The sequence below is a fragment of the Podarcis tiliguerta genome, assembly GCF_965153285.1.
Source record: "Podarcis tiliguerta genome assembly, chromosome: 14".
Taxonomy (NCBI): Eukaryota; Metazoa; Chordata; class Lepidosauria; order Squamata; family Lacertidae; genus Podarcis; species Podarcis tiliguerta.
Window position 1 is genome coordinate 47,667,375 of NC_139547.1, and position 15,999 is coordinate 47,683,373.

The window sequence follows — 15,999 nt, forward strand, 5'->3', positions numbered from 1 at the left end:
CGCGAAGCCTCCGAAGCGCAGAGGGAGCGCTCCCTCTGCGCTCCGGAGGCTTTGCGTTGCTTTCGCTGAAGCCTGGAGAGCGAGAGGGGTCGGTGCGCACTGATCCCTCTCGCTCTCCAGGCTTCAGGAATAGCCGCCTGAAGCCTGCGGAGCGCAGTGCGAGTTCCTGCTGTGCTCCGCAGGTTTCGGGTTCCTTTTGCTGAAGCCGGGAGAGCAAGACTCTCCTAGCTACAGCAGAGAGGGAGAGCTGCGCAGCGCCCCTTCAGCCAAGCGGGAGGAGAAATGAAAGGGACTCAGTTTCTCCTGCCGCGTCACTGAAGGTGTGCTTCACAGAGAGGGGGAGATTTTTTTTTCTTGTTCTCCCCCTCTAAAACAAGGTGCGTCCTATGGTCTGGTGCATCCTATAGAGTGAAAAATACGGTAATCAGAATTCAAGGAAACATGGCTGAGGTTTGGGAGGTCAGGGAGAGTCCTGAGGGCCTGATAGAGAGCCTCCCCCCCCCCCCCAGGCCTGAGGTTCTCCATTTCTGTTTTAGGGCATCTGCCGCAGGAGGCCCTTTTGCAAGGGGGGGCAGTTTTGCAGAGCTGCATAGCCCCCGCAGGCATCCTGATGCCATAGCTTGCGGCAAAGTTCCTTTAGCCCTAAAACGCAACATAAACTCTTTATTCTGTTTAAAAATCCTGCAGAGTTTGACAAATTCCTAGAGGAGCGCGCCAAAGCTGCTGAAAGGATCCCCAACCTGCCCTCGCCACCTCAGGAGGAGCCCACGCCACCGACGACGGCAAACCCCCCAAGCAAAAAGAAGCCGGAGCGCTCTGAAGATGCCCTCTTTGCCCTGTGACGCTCCTTCCTCGCCTCTTCTTCCTCGTGTGCGTGTGTGGAGGAAGGCAACCGCGCAGTCCAGCGGCCTCCTCGTGCTCTCCAGCTAGCGACGAGCTCCCTTTGCCCCTCCTGGGTTCCATAGATGGCCTCTCGTACCTCTTGGAAGCGATCCAGCCCGAATAAGCTAACATTTCACAGAGTATTTACATCCAGCCTTGTCACTTCTGTGGCTGTCCTTGCCCACTCGCTAAGCTCCTTCTCTCTCACACCCACCCACCCAGGTCAATACCAAGACCCTCTCTCTTTTTTAACAACAATAATAATAATGCATGAATTCTTTCTCACCTCCCCGCATTCCCGGCAGATCCAGAACAGAGTTGTGCAGAGGGCAGTCTTGTCTTTGATTTAAGCCAAAACCTCCTTTCTCCCACAAGCCAGTCCAAAGTGCAACACCCTTGGTGCATCTCTGATAGTGGATAAGTGTGTTTAGGTGCCTGTTTCTCAAGAACCGGCGTAGCCTTCCCATAGGTTGAACACAAAATCAATTTATCATCTTGCTCCAGTCCCAGAATTTAGCACCATGCGTTGCCTGTTCCCCCTCCCCAGCTAGGTTTGGATCTTTTTCGTGGGATGTTTGTTTGGCTTTCTGCCCTAAGGTAGTCAACTGCAGTGAGGATTGTGACCTGGCTCTGATAGGTAGGCCGTGTTTCTTAGCGGGTACACTGTCTCTACAAGGGAGAAGAAACTCCCCCCCCCCCCTGAAAAATTGGCAGTCTTTAAAGTAGTGTCCGTATTTGCCAGGTGGACTCCTGGCACACGCATACCAAAGACCTGCTTTGCATGGGTGTATGTGAGACACACAGACACGCACGTGGAAAGGGGTTTAGAATAGATCCTCTGTCCTTGCAGAGGTGTCGCTGAGAATCCTGGGAGTAGGATCCGGCCACAGCTGGGCTGCTGTGTGCATTGCAAGGAAGTTGCACTTTAAATTTTGAATGGAGAAGCAAGAGACAGTGTGGTGCATAGTCTGGAATGACGACCCTTGTTGGCACCTCGGCTGCTGCGTTCTAAGTGATGGCTTTCCCCGTCTTGTCTGCGTGCCCCTCTGCCTCCGCTAGCACCCCTGAAGTTGCTGTCAGGATTTCCAGGCTGTGCCAAATTCTCAACAGGGTACTTGTCTTTGGCTTCTCTGGCCTTCCAACAAATCCCCTGCCAAGTGGAGTTAGAGAAGGCAGAAGTGACCCTTTTAGTATTAGGAGTTGATCTTGCTTTCTGTTGCTTTGCTAGTCCAGCACGACTGCCATTCCTGGGCCTCCATACGACTGGTAACTTTGGGTGATGAACCTGTATGGGTGTTTTGCCTGGCGGAGAGAGGTGCTCTGAGATGGGAGAACCCCACGCAATCCACTGACAAATTGGTGTGTGGTTTCAACCTGTCCAAGGGTATAATGTAGGGTCCATCCAGGAGGAAAGTAGCAACTGGGAACACGTCACGTATTTGTGCAGCATTAAATCAAACCACTGGAGTTGCGTTCTGCTTTGTGGTGGAACTGTCTGTCATATATGGTTCGACCTCCTACCTTGCAGTTAGTTCTGCTGTTTTGATCCCAGGTCCTAGTCTTGATGTTTGACTTGGTCCACCCCCATGCAGCAGGGTGATGTGGTAGAGACCTATGGTAGCTGAGTGGGCTGCACCACTTCCGTGTTTTAAATATTCCGTACAAATCAAAAGCCAGCGCAGCAGGCAAAGGAGTGAGCTGGAATCTTTTCTTGTTATAGTGTTAGGTCTCTGTTTGCTATGAATGTTTACAAGGAGGAGTATTCAGAAAGGGCCCTCTAACAGCCGCAGTCTGAAATGATACTGCCCCATTCTGCTGCCTCTTGCACCGTCCGCTCAGCGGACGTATGCTTTTAAAAGCTCATGCAACCGGAAGCCCTGTTTTGGACGTGGCTGTTCGATGCGTTTGTCTGGCCCCATGTCTAGTCCGGTTGGATGGTGGTTTCTCCACCTGCCTGTGTGGATATTGTGGCACTACTCCCAAGCAAGAATGTTTGGGTAACCTGTGTGTGTGTGTGTGTTGCATGTTGACCTTCTGAGGCTGTGATCTGGCTTCCTGGCTACTTTAAGAAGGAGGACCAGGTCTCTAGCACAGGGCTCTGTCTCTAGCACGTAGAGTAGAAACCAGTTGTGTCCATTCCATTGCTTTGTAGTAGCTCAGCGTTGGGGAGCCTGTGACCCTCCAGATGTGACTGAACTGGAGCTCCCATTATCCCTGATCATTGACCGTAAGGGCTGGGGCTTATGGCCGTTGGATTCCCAGCAACAGCTCGAAGGACACAGGTTCCCCACCCCTGTTCCAGCAGCATCGAGATCCCTTTAGAGGTGGATTTGTTGCAAGATACTATGCCAAGGAGGAGAAAAGCAGGCAGCCATTGCCAGCTGTTTTGGCAAAGCAGAGAAGAATTTCATCCAGTCTAGGCTTGGTGAGAAATGAAATGACTTGGTGTCAGAGAGATGCGGACATTTTTGCTTCCACCCTGCCTAGATGCTCCCCAACAGGGGCAGTTTCTGCGGCAGGAGGAAGGTCCCTTGGCTCAAGAGCCCTCGGTTGTTCCCGCGACGACCCAGCTCTTTCGCCTGTAGCTAGATGCCCTCGGAGCAAGTAAACTTAGGTTTCTGGCTATGTCCTAGCACAGCCTTCCCACAACCTGGTGCTTTCCAGATGTTTTGGACTGCAGCTCCCAGAACATCTGGAGGGGCACCAGGTTGGTCTGCAGCACTCACCGAACACCTGCCAGAGCTTTTTGGGGAGTTTCCCTAGCATCCCATATCCCGATGACCTCCCATTGCTTCCTTGTGGCGCCCAAGCTGGGAAGTTGAAATTTAAATATATTCCTTCCCTTTGTCCATATTTCCACAGGTCTTTCTGCCCTCAGTTTTACTTCCTTGCTCTCCAACCATCTTCACCATTGCCGTATTCACAGGCGTGAAGAGAGAAGGGGCTGTCTATTGTATTAGAGGCCAAAAGTGAGGGAAGGCTCTGACCCCAAGTGGCATAATCCACGAGAATATGGGACTATCCATTAAAAAAAAAATCCCTTATCTGTGTTAGGAATCACTAAATGACACTAAATTATTGTTGGGATCCTTGCTCAAACACTAATGAGGCCCATCATTTAGGCTTCGGATATTTATTTTGGGCCTGATCCTGTAGGAAGTTTCCACTGAAGTGAGCGGGAACTTGTACGAGAGAAATCCCTGCTGGATTGGGACCTTAATTGTTACCTCCCTTCACCTGTTCCCTTTTTTTTTACTTTTTTAAGAAACACATCTCCTACAGCGTCTTTATTAACACCTCTGTGTTAATAAAGGTGTCAGAACGAAGAAAACAAATTGTTTCCGTTTAAAATATATTCCATGTATGAGGAGATGCATAGCATGTTCCTTCTCTACCACCCCCCCCTTTTTTTAAGTGTTATGTGTAGAATTCAAATCTGTATAAGACTGGTGCAATAGCAAAACCTGTTACGAATTCTTAGGCTATGAAGAAATTGTTAAATAACCACATGTGCGCCGGGGAGGGGGAAGAACCTTTAAATGATAACAAAGCATCTTAGAAATGGAAAGTGACCATTTGGCCATTGTCCTGTCCATACAGCTGTGCAGTTGTCGCCATCCTGGTTCCTTCCAGATGTTTTGTACTGCAACTCCCACCACCCAGCTGGGTCTGATGGAAGTTTTAGCCCCCAAAACATCTGGAGCACACAAAGTTTCCAAAGACTGGCCTCCAGCATCTGTCTCTCTGTCCCCATCTGCATTATACATTTAAAGCCGTATCATATCACTTTAAACAGTCACGGCTTCCCTCAAAAAATCTGGGAAGTGTAGTTTGTCCAGGGTGCTGAGAGGAGGCCCCTATTCTTACAGAGCTATGATTCCCAGAGTTCCCTGGGAAGAAGGAAGGGTTGTTCAACCAAACTGGGAACTGCAGCTTCGTGAGGGGAACTGGGGTGTCCTAACACCTCTCAGCACCCTTAACAAACTGTAGTTCCCGGGATTCTTCAGGGGAAGCCATGACTGTTTAAAGTGGAACGGCTGTGATTTAAACTAATAGTGTGGATGGGGCCATAGCCTTTGGGGGAGACAGTGAAACCTTCCAGCTTCCAGGAAGAATGGGGAAAGAATGAAACGGGGGCAAGGAGGCTTCCAGCCATAGCAAGAAGCCCACGTTCTTTCCCATTCCCTAGTCGGAGACCGGCCTCTCTGGAGCATTTGCTACCAGCTTCTGTTGGCCCAGACCTCAAGCCTGCTGTCCACAGCCCAGAACTGGTTGTGCCAGCGCAATGACGCTCTGTAGCTGCTGCATCTCGGTAATCTGGATAAGAAGATAGCCGTCCCGTTGACACTACTACTGTTACAGCAGGAGAAGCTGTGCCTGGCCTTTTCCTGTCACTCCCCATCCCTGTCCTGTGAGGACAGGCAGAGGAGGAACAAGAGGGGATTCCCCAGGGATGGGGAAGCACTTTTTCCTTTGTAAAAGAAGGTTGCTGGGGTTCTAGTTCGCTGCCAGCCCTTCATCTGGGTGGTGGCTGGCAGATCAGTGAAGAAAGCGTCCCCAACACAGGAGATGGGGATATTTTAAACCTTTTCATTGCACTTTCCCCCTGCACAGACAAAAGAACGCCAGAGCTGCCTCAGCTCTCACTTCTGGCAGTCTAGCATGCATCGAACCTTCATTCGGTTTAGTATTTCCCAACCTGGTACCTTCCAGGTGTTTCAAACTACGTTTTCTCCAACTGGCTGGGACTGACGGGAGTAGTTATCTAAAACTGGGGGAAGTCTGATTCAGTCTGTTTGAGGATCAAAGAGAGGCGAAAGCATCCCCTACTGGTACTTACTGCTAGGATAAGAAGGACTGATGTAGGACGTGGGATCCCCCTGATTAATGGCCTATTGACCCCACAAACTTTAAACCTTCGGCTCTGTTTTCGCTGCCGTGTCTCCCGCCCAAATGATCTCTGGGAAATGCCTGTCTGCAAAGAGGTGAGATGCATTTAGCACAATTCATGGCACTCTCCCAACGCAACAGTTCCCAGGGCTCTTTTTTTGCAGGGGGGGGGGTGCAGATCATAAACGATGGTTTTTGAAGTTTGAAGTGGTTTCAATCCAGTTTAAAATGTCTCGTGTGGATGGGTGAGCTTGCCACTAAACCACAACTCCCATCATCCCTGACCATTGGCCATGCTGGCTAAGGCTGATGGGAGTCCGGCAACGCCTGACACAGGTTCCCGATTCTTAAATAGAAGTGAGGAACTTGGGTGTTTATTTGAGCCATCTTTTCAGGCTTAGCCTGGAAAGCAAACTTAACATGGTCTCATGACCTTTCAGGAGAGGACAGAAGGTATGGAGGAAGTATGGACCCAATTCTTTGCTCAACCCTCTGGTGTTAAACGCTGACTTTAAAGTTAATAGCTGCAGCCATAGAAGCATCAACACAGGGCGGCCTTGGATGAATGGCAGCTGCAGGATAGCAGTCAAGAATTGAGCCCTTTTAATTATCCAGCATCTGGCCTGAACACTTGGCCTCCTTTTAACCTCCACCCTGCTTTGATACCTACAGAAGTGCGGACCACACCTGAATTTGTGATCCCACAACACCCTTTTATAATCTCACAGGAAGTGGCTTGCTTAGAAATTTCCAAATCTTCTGTACAGTCCTTTTGAACCTTAGGCATGCAGTGACTGAACCTGCTAACTATTTGGGTTTTAAAACAAACAAAACACCAATCCTGGCCTTTTGTGGTCCTCATATAACCCCACACTCTGTTTCCTGCTCTTATTTCTCCATGGCAAGCAAATGCTTCTACAGAACATCCTTATTAAGTGGGGTTCCTCTGCCCTCCAAGAAAATTAGTATGAGCTCTCCCCGCCCCCCGTCTGCTAACTGTTGCAGTAGCATCACCCCACCGTAACCTGTGTCATAGTGTCTCCATCTGTATATTTTTTAAAAAGCTCTAGGCGTCTCCAGATTAAAAGTGGATAATATTTATTTACTGAAAATATTTGTTTGTTTTGTTTGTTTGGGGGAGAAGGTTGGTGGGCAGGGAAAGGGAATTAATTGTTTTTTTAAAAATGTAAAGACAGCTATGTAAAAATTAATTCTTTAAATGCCTTTAAAACTATCCTGGCTTCTCTCTCTCTCTCTCTCTCTCTCTCTCTCTCTCTCTTTCCTTTTTAGTGATGGTGTTCTTTGTGTGAGCGAAAACCCGCTACACGGTTTTTGCATCAGGATGTATTAATTAACCTGCTGTCACTTAACTCTTGTCTGTCCGTCGGTCTCTGTACATTTTTTTTCTCCTTTCATTCTTGCATGTGAAATACTCCAATAAAATACCGTTAGTGCAAACCTGTACAGCGATAACGACTAGACGTGAATGTTGGCCGTGTGGCGATGGATTGAATGTATTTCCCAGTCGCATCCCAGGATCTAAATCACCTGGAGATTTGAACAGGTATCTTTAACCTTTTCAGACCCAGGACCCACTTTTAAACCCCAACATGCTTTGGGGGACCGTATTCTTAATCTCCTGCTGCATATTTGCATGGTGGCAGTGCTCCTGTGGCAACCTATTTTGGATCAGGCTGTGTGACCCACCAGTGGTTCTCAACCCACAAGTTGGAGACCATTGGCTTTGAACATAAAAAGGACTTTGATGGAACAGACCAAAGACTCATCTAGCTCGCTGTTATTTTCTCCCATTGGTAAACCAGATGCTTATGGCAAGCCCCCCCCCCCCCATGATTGTGTTCCTAAATACCAGCAGTATTTACTGGATGACAGTTTTAAAAGTATGGGGAGAGGGTGAGAAAAAAATCCTCTTCCATACCTGTTCCACACTACCCAAAAATTTATAACCCTCTTATCATGGTGACATCCTTCCCCTTCCAGATAAATGTCTTTAAACTAAAAAGTTCAAAATACTTTTTCCTATATAAAATTAAATCCATGCACCCACCCTGAATTGGGCCAGGATGCTAGTTTTGGTTTTGGTTTTGGTTTAGTTTTTCATGACTGGCCAAACTTGCGGGGGGGGGGGGGAATTTATGCTAAGAAACAGGGCGGTGGAGGTAGTGGAAGAAGATAATCAGGCACCTTCTCAGGCAACCAGGTTCCAGGTCATTTCTCCCCTCCCGCTTCAATTACTCAAATAATTCTCATTGGAATGAAGGTAGGAGTATTGCAAACAGGAGTGTTACTTAACGTAGGAGGTACAGGAAAATATGTCCGATTAAATTGCAAAAGGCCTGCTCTGCTGCCCACTTTTCATTGATGTTAAGCAGCTGAATGAAACCTGCTAACATTTTAAGCATTTTTTAAAAAAAATTCCCAGAGTTTCCTATTAAGAGGAATTGACTGTTAAGCCGCTCTGGGAGACGAATCGGAATCTGCTATTCATTTATTTCTCCCATGAGTGGTTTAGCAAAAAAGTCCCTCTTCCTATGAGACTCTGAGAATTGTATTTCTTTGCTGTGCTTTCCTTCTAGAAAAAGAAGTGCCGGTGCTGCGTACCCTTGAGTGCCCCCAGAAAGAAAAGCACTGGCTCTGTGATGGAAATAGGGAGTCTCTTAACAACTCTCAGCGTCCTTCAGAAACTACAGCTCCCATAATTCTTTGGGAAGAAGGCCATGGCTGTTTAAGGGGGTATCATAATGCTTTAAATGTATGCCCCCCCAATGTCCCAATTATAGTTACATTTCCCAGTGTGGTTTAACAAACCCTTTTCTCAGGGAACTCTGGGAGTTGTAGCTCTGTAAGAGGAATAAAAAAGGTAAAGGACCCCTGACAGTTAAGTCCAGTTGCAGACGACTCTGGGGTTGTGGCGCTCATCTCGCTTTACTGGCCGAGGAAGCTGGTGTTTGTCCGCAGACAGTTTTCCTGGGTAATATGGCCAGCATGACTAAGCCGCTTCTGGCGAACCAGAGCAGCAGACGGAAATGCCATTTACCTTCCCACCGGAGTGGTACCTATTTATCTACTTGCACTTTGACGTGCTTTTGAACTTCTAGGCTGGCAGGAGCAGGGACCGAGCAACGGGAGCTCACCCCGTCGTGGGGATTCGAACCACCAACCTTCTGATCGGCAAGCCCAAGAGGCTCTGTGGTTTTAGGCCACAGCGCCATCTGCGTCCCTTCATAAGAGGAATAGGGGCCTCCTAACAACTCTCTGCACCCGTAAGAAACTACAGCTCCTAGAGTTCTTTAGCAAAAAGCAGGACTGCTCAAGGTGGAGCTGCAGTGCTTTAAATGGATGGTGTGAAGATGTCCTTGGTCTGCATGAGCACCAGCTGCAATGTGACTGCCCAGCTCAGTGACTTCTGTCTATTGGCTTTGTAGCCTTGTTTACTGCTGTTCTTTCCAGCACATCATGTGCCTCCTGCGGCCTTTTGTCTGCCACAACATTCTAGTAAAATACAGTGCCAGCTTCTGTTTGGGAGGAAACTTGCTCTGACAGAGCAGAAAAGTGTGGAAAGGAACATGGGTTTTGCAAATTCCACACACAGCGAGAACAAAACGATTGACGGCAGTAGTGCCATCCATGTACACAACAGCTTTACAAAGAAGGTGTGGGTAGGCTCCTGCCCCAAGGAGCCTGCAATCTACAGCTGGGGTGGAGAACCTACCTGTCTATTAGATGTCATAACATGTGGTGATTGCCAGGTAGGGCCTCCCATCCATTGTGCAGCATGTCCCAAGCACCCAGCAACTAACATTCTTGGCTGCTCCAATAGCACCAGCTAGTTTCCACTGAAACTGCTGCAAAACAGCTCAATTTTAGCGGCCGCTTTCAGTGTTTTACATAAACTATGCATTTAAGGTTATCTATAAAAGTCAAAAGAAAGAAAGAAAGAAATCATCTAAAAAGAAATTCAAAATATAAATAAAACCAACTGTTGAAAATCTACACCTGTGGCTCCCAGAAGCTGTCAGCAGGCAACAGCAGCCCCACACTGGGAATGGCTTCGACTGGTCAGCTTAACCAGGTGACGGCAGCCGATGGGTCTCTAACCCTCGGTGAGTTAGGGACTTGCCCTGCATGCGAAGACAGGTTCCAGCGGATTTCACCTGGGAAAGTAGCCCATCTGGGAGAAGGACAACGTTGATCCTAGACCTAAACCTTGCCGCTCCCTTGCGGGATATCTTCAGGATAAGAAAATTAGTAAAATAAACAAATCCGGAGTGGAGTCCCTAAGGCAGTTGAATGGCGCCTTGTACTCCTCGTTCCGCCAACTCCTGCAGCCCAGCTGGTACCAGATGTCTTGCTCCGCTTTCTGTTGGACCACACCAGCGAGGTTGAGGGGGGATCTTGTCGTCTGGGTGGTCCAAGACCTCCATACATCCTGCCCAGGCTTGCGCCCTGGAGAGGTCACTTTGATGCTGCCAATGCAGCAGTTTGACTTCACCCCTCTGCAAGGCAGTAATCCAACAGGTGCTGCTTTTCCTAGCGCGCAGCTGCAGCAGTGAGAGAAACCTTCACCTACAGGCTTACTCTGCTCCATGCAGCTGGGGAAAGAGTGCAGAAGTTGGCACTTCTGCCCAGTGTGCATACGAGAAGGAAAAGCTTTCTGCTCATGTGCAGAGGAATTCTTGCGCGCCCGGCAAGACCCCTTAAAGTAAAAAAATTAAAAGGCCCGGAGATTTATGCTTGGCGGCGGCAGGCAGATATGAAACGGGGAGTGTTGATGCACCTTTTAATATTATTTCATAAAATAATAGTATTTTATTAGTAATATTCTTTCCTTAATAGAAGAAATTTCAGCAGGTACGGCTTACATGGTTGTGCAAGAACCCTGTTGTTTTTTCCCCTTTTACATCTGGTCACCTGGTTAAGTCCTGATTAAGTCCCTGCGCTGCAGCATATTTAGCACAAAGCTCCCGTTTCCGTCCACAAACAACGGGGAACCGAACCTGAGCGGCTCCTTTAAATCCTTAACTCCGCCCCTCACGTCGACTCTGACTTTGGCAGCTCCTCGCCTTCCTCTCCACGTGGAGGAGGGGAATCCCCGCCCCCATGATGTAATCCTAGAGCCTGGGCTGTGACGCGAAATCACTCCACTGCGGAGCCGCGCTGCCATTGGCTGAGCCGACTGGCACTACTGGAGGTGTTTCCCCGCTTGCTCAACTAAGCTTTCCCGCGGGGGCATTCCTGCCTTGGCCGCAGACGATTGGCTGAGGTCGCAGCACGGCCCCGCCCACAGGAGCGGAACAAGTTTTAACTCTTTCCCTGCCTGATTGTTTGTTTGCTCCCTGGGAGATTCTGATCGCAGAAGGCACGTTTGTGCCTGCAACGACAAACAGCCCTGCAAGGAAGTAAAGATTAAGTCTGGGTAGCTTAAAAAAACGGACATATTAATTAGGGGAGAAAGATGAGACCTGTTGTTAATGACAGCTAAATGGAACCTGCATGACCTAATGCAATCTACCTCTGAATTTCAGGCATTGTGGCCAGAAAGTAGGAGAAGGACCTTGACTACTCACATGTTCAGAATGTGGCCAGCTTGTCTTTTTTCCCCCAAATTTTTTTTATTAAATTTTCCAAATTTTAAAACTAACATATCATCAAACATAAAAAGAAAACATCAAAGAACAAACAAACAAACAGACATATATCCTAACTATAGAAATTCCACTTTAGTTAACATTGTTAGATGACTTCCTTGACTTCCCCTGGCTGAATTTCCATATAAATCATTGTAACAGTTTTCCAAAACTAATTTTACATAAAATTTACCTAGTCCAATTAACATCTTTCTTTTCATTTTAACTTTTATCCATAGTATTCTACAACATCACATATTTAAATCCTAGGCCGATTTGGTACTCGCAAGTAATTCTATTTAAGTTTGTGGCCAACTTCTCACTGAGGAGACTCTGTCTGGGTCTTACCACTAAAGACTGCAGGGTGGGGTTTGAATGACTGCAGGCTTCCACCTTAAAATATATCCCTGCACATAGAAAAGTAGCGCGACAGGAAGATGCTCTTCTCCTTGAGCAGCTAATCTTCTATGAGCACAGATTGTTGCTGTTGATTTAAAGGAGCGTTCAATCAAGTGAGACCCTATCTGCACACAAGTTGAAAATCTCATCTAGGCCAAATTGAGGCCATAAAGGCAAATGACTTTCTGCTGCTCTTTGTCCTCAACAGCTACTCTTCAGGTTGACGGCCTCTGAATAAGATGCTATCCTAAATATAATAAATGATGCCCAGGGACTGACAACTCCTCTTTCTCTGTGAAGAAGGGCGTGACAGGGGAGTGTAAAACTAGCTGACACTATCAAAGCAAAACCCATGTGTTGCCTCTGGCAGGTAACTGACCCCCCCCCCCCCCCCGCCAGCCAATGTTGCCCAGAAGAGAATGTGGCCATTGAGATGAAAGAGTTTTCCCCACCCTTGTCGCAGAGCATCATGTTCAGAGGCAGTCTATCTCGGAACAGCAGGACCATAAAGCAGTGAAATGGAATATGCTGAAAGCAGGCATGCTTATTTGACTCCTTGAGGAGGGACATTGCAACGTTTTTTGTTTTGTTTTTTAGATAGATAAAACTTTATTCACATTAGCCAATGGCCATCGCAACGGTAAAACATTACAGTATACGCAGAAAAGGAAATTTGATATAAGAGCACAATTTAAAGTCCTGAATCAGCCATCAGTTAGTGGCCCTTATTCTGATTGCCCCTGCTATGAACCCAGCCACCTTTGCTGTTATCTGCTCATTTTGATCTGATCATTGCAATGTTTTATTGCTGGTTCCTCTTTGTCCCCCTATAAAGTAATCTAAGGTAGTGGCTATAGCCACATCCTCCAGCAGTGAGTTCCAGAAGTTAATTTCTGCTTTATTTGCTTGCTTGTTTTCTTTAAAAAAAAAAAAAGCTTTGGGTGCAGTTTAACTCTTTATTTTTATAGAATATAATTGTAGAGATGGAATAGACCCTGAGGACGATCTAGTCCAACCCCTAATTGATTGATTGATTGAATTTCTTTCTTTCATCTATCCTGTATGTGTGTAAAATTTATATTCCACCTCTTCTGTGCTATTGTACCTTTAAACAGATGTGTAGAAGAGACGGTTTCTGCAGGTGTATCCTGTGCTGAAATTCTCTCTTCTGCACAATTATCAGTGGTGCAGGAGCTCTGACTAATTTTGCCACCTACCTTGCAAAGAGGATAAAGGAACAACCTTAACTGTAGTAAAACAGCCACCTTTAGCAGATTTGACATTGGCTAAACATCTGGCAACCTAGGTAAGCTGAGGGATGGCTCTGACCTATTGGATCAAGGGGGGGGGAGGGAAGAGTCTCGCCTAAAAATAGAGGGGAGGCCCCAGATTTATTATTTGGAACACCTATTTTGGATTGAGGAAAGCGGCAGTGCTTTATTCACACACAAAGTTGCCTGTGGATCTAGGTTGTGTGTGTCCTTGCATGATGGGATACAGAGGTGGAGAAGGTGAAAAAGGGGGCACCCCCCCCCACAAGTTTTGTTTCTCCCCCATTTTATTTTGCAATCAAACAGGGCTCTTGCAAGACTCTTCTAAGAATATGTAGAATTCTTACAGGAAATAAAGCTTGCATTGCCCAGCACATGTAGAGATTTCTGCCGGGACCCAGATATAGGCTGGAATCCTAGCCTCTCTTGCATGGAAGCCTCACTTGATTTAGTGGGACTTCTGAGTGGACAGGGTGAGAATTACGCTGTTTGCCATTCTTAGCGCAGCCCCTTTGCAATAAATGGGATGGTTGATTTTTATCAAGCCCCCTTAATTTCAGTGGTGAATATCTAGGGTTAATCATACTCCAAGAAGACCCATTCTGAATATGACTTAGTTGGGCAAATTACCCAATGGGTTTTCCCCAATAATGACTGAAGTCTGGATCCAACTCTTTCTACTTTAAGCAATGGTTGGTTAGACGATTTCCAGTTTCATTGTTTTTCTTTAGTTCATAGATCACAGAATTGTAGTTCGAAGGAACCCCTGCAATGCGAGAAACTCAGCTCGTTATTAGTACGTTTTAAAAATTGCACGGGTGTAATATTTTTAAGGGTGTGTAAACAAATCCTTTAAAATAAATAACCTCATGCATTGTTTCCTTTATATAAAAAACCAGTTATGCTGAAGTTAATCTACTGTTACCAGCAGTGTGGTTGAGCAGCTGAGTGTCAGAGCAGGAGAGCAGAATTCAGCTCCCAACTCAGCCATGAAGCCCACCGGGTATGACACTGGGCCAGTCACTGCCTCTTAGCCTAACCTACACTACAGGGTTGTTGCATTGATGAAGTGCATAAAGCAGAGAACCATGTGCGCCACCTTGAACTCTTTGGAGGAAAAACTGGGATATAATAATAATAATAATAATAATAATAATAATAATTCTTGCAAAATGATGCAAGGTGGTGTCAAATACCTCCCCCCCCTTTCCAAATTGCACATCCTTGGGTTCCTGAGCCTTCTGGGGTCCCCTTGATCAGACCATCCTAATGTCCCTCCCCTAAGCCCCTTTGTGCGCAACAGGCAGAAATTCATCAGGTGCAACTTTCTGGGCATGCATGGTGGGGGTGGGGACGTGTTGAATTTCCCTTTTCAGCTGCTCCAAGGCCTTCCTCCTCCTCCACCAACACTGAGCCTGCAACCGTGTCAACATTTGCTCGGAAGTGATCCCCAGATTTCCTGCTAAGTAAGCGGAGCCTGGGACTCTCGCCGCCGGTGTTGTTGTGTCCCGCACACCCCTCCCGTCCATGTGGGGGAGGCGGGCCGGCCAGCCAGTTCACTTCCCGGGAACTGCAGGGGGCTGCCAATCAAGAGAGCCAGGGGGCGTTCCCCAAAGCGGAGGCTCCTCCCCCTGCTCTCCCTCCCAGTAGCAGGTTCGAGCTCCACTTCGCAACTTGCTCTTGCCTCCACCTTACAGAGCCTGCCATGGACGTGAGGATGGCAGCCAGCAGCAGGCAGCTAGGAGCCACCAGCCCATAAACGCCGGGCCGCTTGGCTTCCCGATGCGCAGATGGCTTCTCTGGGCGCGGAGTCCCCGGCAGCCTAAGGAAGGCGCTTCCTCCTCCCAGCCTGTCATCCAGACTCCTCCAGATTATTCATTTTTATTTTTTTTAAATCAACTTCTTTTTGGCCTGCCCCCGGGTTGGGTAGGGGTGCGTGCGTGGAGGGGGTTTCTCTAAGGAGGGGTTTGTGCGCGCCGTGGCCGAGATGAACAACCTCGCCTTCGAAGAGGCGTCTTTGGACGGCTTGGACCCTTCGCTGACTCTCCATGAATCCAGCGAGATTGACACGGCTCTGCTGAGCGACATTGACGGTGGGTACAGGGTAGGGGGAGCGGGGGGGGGGGCGGGCTGTTTCTCACGGTGCCAGCCGGGGAGAAGGGAAGCAGCTTTTGCCCAGTTGGTACCTGCAAAAAAAATGGGGTCTTGCATCATGGTGGAAGCGCTTTCTTGCTTGAGTTAAAGTCGGGATCTGTGGTTTGGGACGCGGGTCCTAATTTCTGTGCAAAGGGAGTGCAATGGTTTATTATTATTGTTATTATTTCCAAAAGTGCTCTTTTGCCAAGATATATAAATATCCAGCCAGCCTGTGATTTCAGCAAGAGTGAACTTCCAAATTAGAGCCTGAATGGTAGAAACGTGTGCAATATTTCTCAAATCCTTTTTCCTAACCAGTTTGGATGAAGCGAGCGCGTCCTGAGCGCGCGCGCGCCTGAGAAGTGAGAGTTTTGGGAGCGTGTGTGTAGGCACGAGCCTGCTCCTTTCCTACCGAGGGATCTGTTTCTCCTCGGGTGACGGGATCCCTTGAACGGATCCCCCCCCCTTGCCTTCGCGAGCCATGTGCTTTTGTACCCCGCTTGCCACCAGCATCTGGAAACAAAACAAAACGCCGCCTTTTGACCATGGCAACATCACGCCGGGTGCAGTTGTGGGAGGACGGAGGATCGCTGGCTTGGCAGAAGGGAGTCACAAGGAGCCTGTGAGATTGCAAATATAATATCCAGAAATCCACCGCCTCTCCGTGTCCCTGGCGGGTAGCCAGCTGCTAAGGCTAAACGCCCCGCCCACTCCCCCTCCCCGTCTGTGTGTGTGAGAGAGAGGGGAGGGGGAGGCTGACGTCACGCCTCGGG

General features: G+C 48.0%; 2 protein-coding genes across 4 annotated transcripts in view; both read left to right on the forward strand.

Annotated features, from left to right (window-relative positions):
- Window positions 1-7,230, forward strand: part of TOM1L2 (target of myb1 like 2 membrane trafficking protein) — a 59,049-nt gene extending 51,819 nt beyond the window's left edge. For all 3 annotated transcript variants that reach the window (XM_083413578.1, XM_083413576.1, XM_083413577.1), the window contains one exon: window positions 688-7,230. In XM_083413578.1, coding sequence (XP_083269704.1) covers window positions 688-842 — 155 coding nt within the window. In that variant the 3' untranslated portion in view covers window positions 843-7,230. The remainder of the gene's footprint in view (window positions 1-687) is intronic.
- Window positions 7,231-14,554: 7,324 nt separating this feature from the next.
- SREBF1 (sterol regulatory element binding transcription factor 1) overlaps window positions 14,555-15,999 on the forward strand; it is a 52,630-nt gene continuing 51,185 nt past the window's right edge. Inside the window, exon 1 of the mRNA XM_083413358.1 lies at window positions 14,555-15,183. Within this exon, the coding sequence (XP_083269484.1) occupies window positions 15,078-15,183 (106 nt within the window). The 5' untranslated portion in view covers window positions 14,555-15,077. The remainder of the gene's footprint in view (window positions 15,184-15,999) is intronic.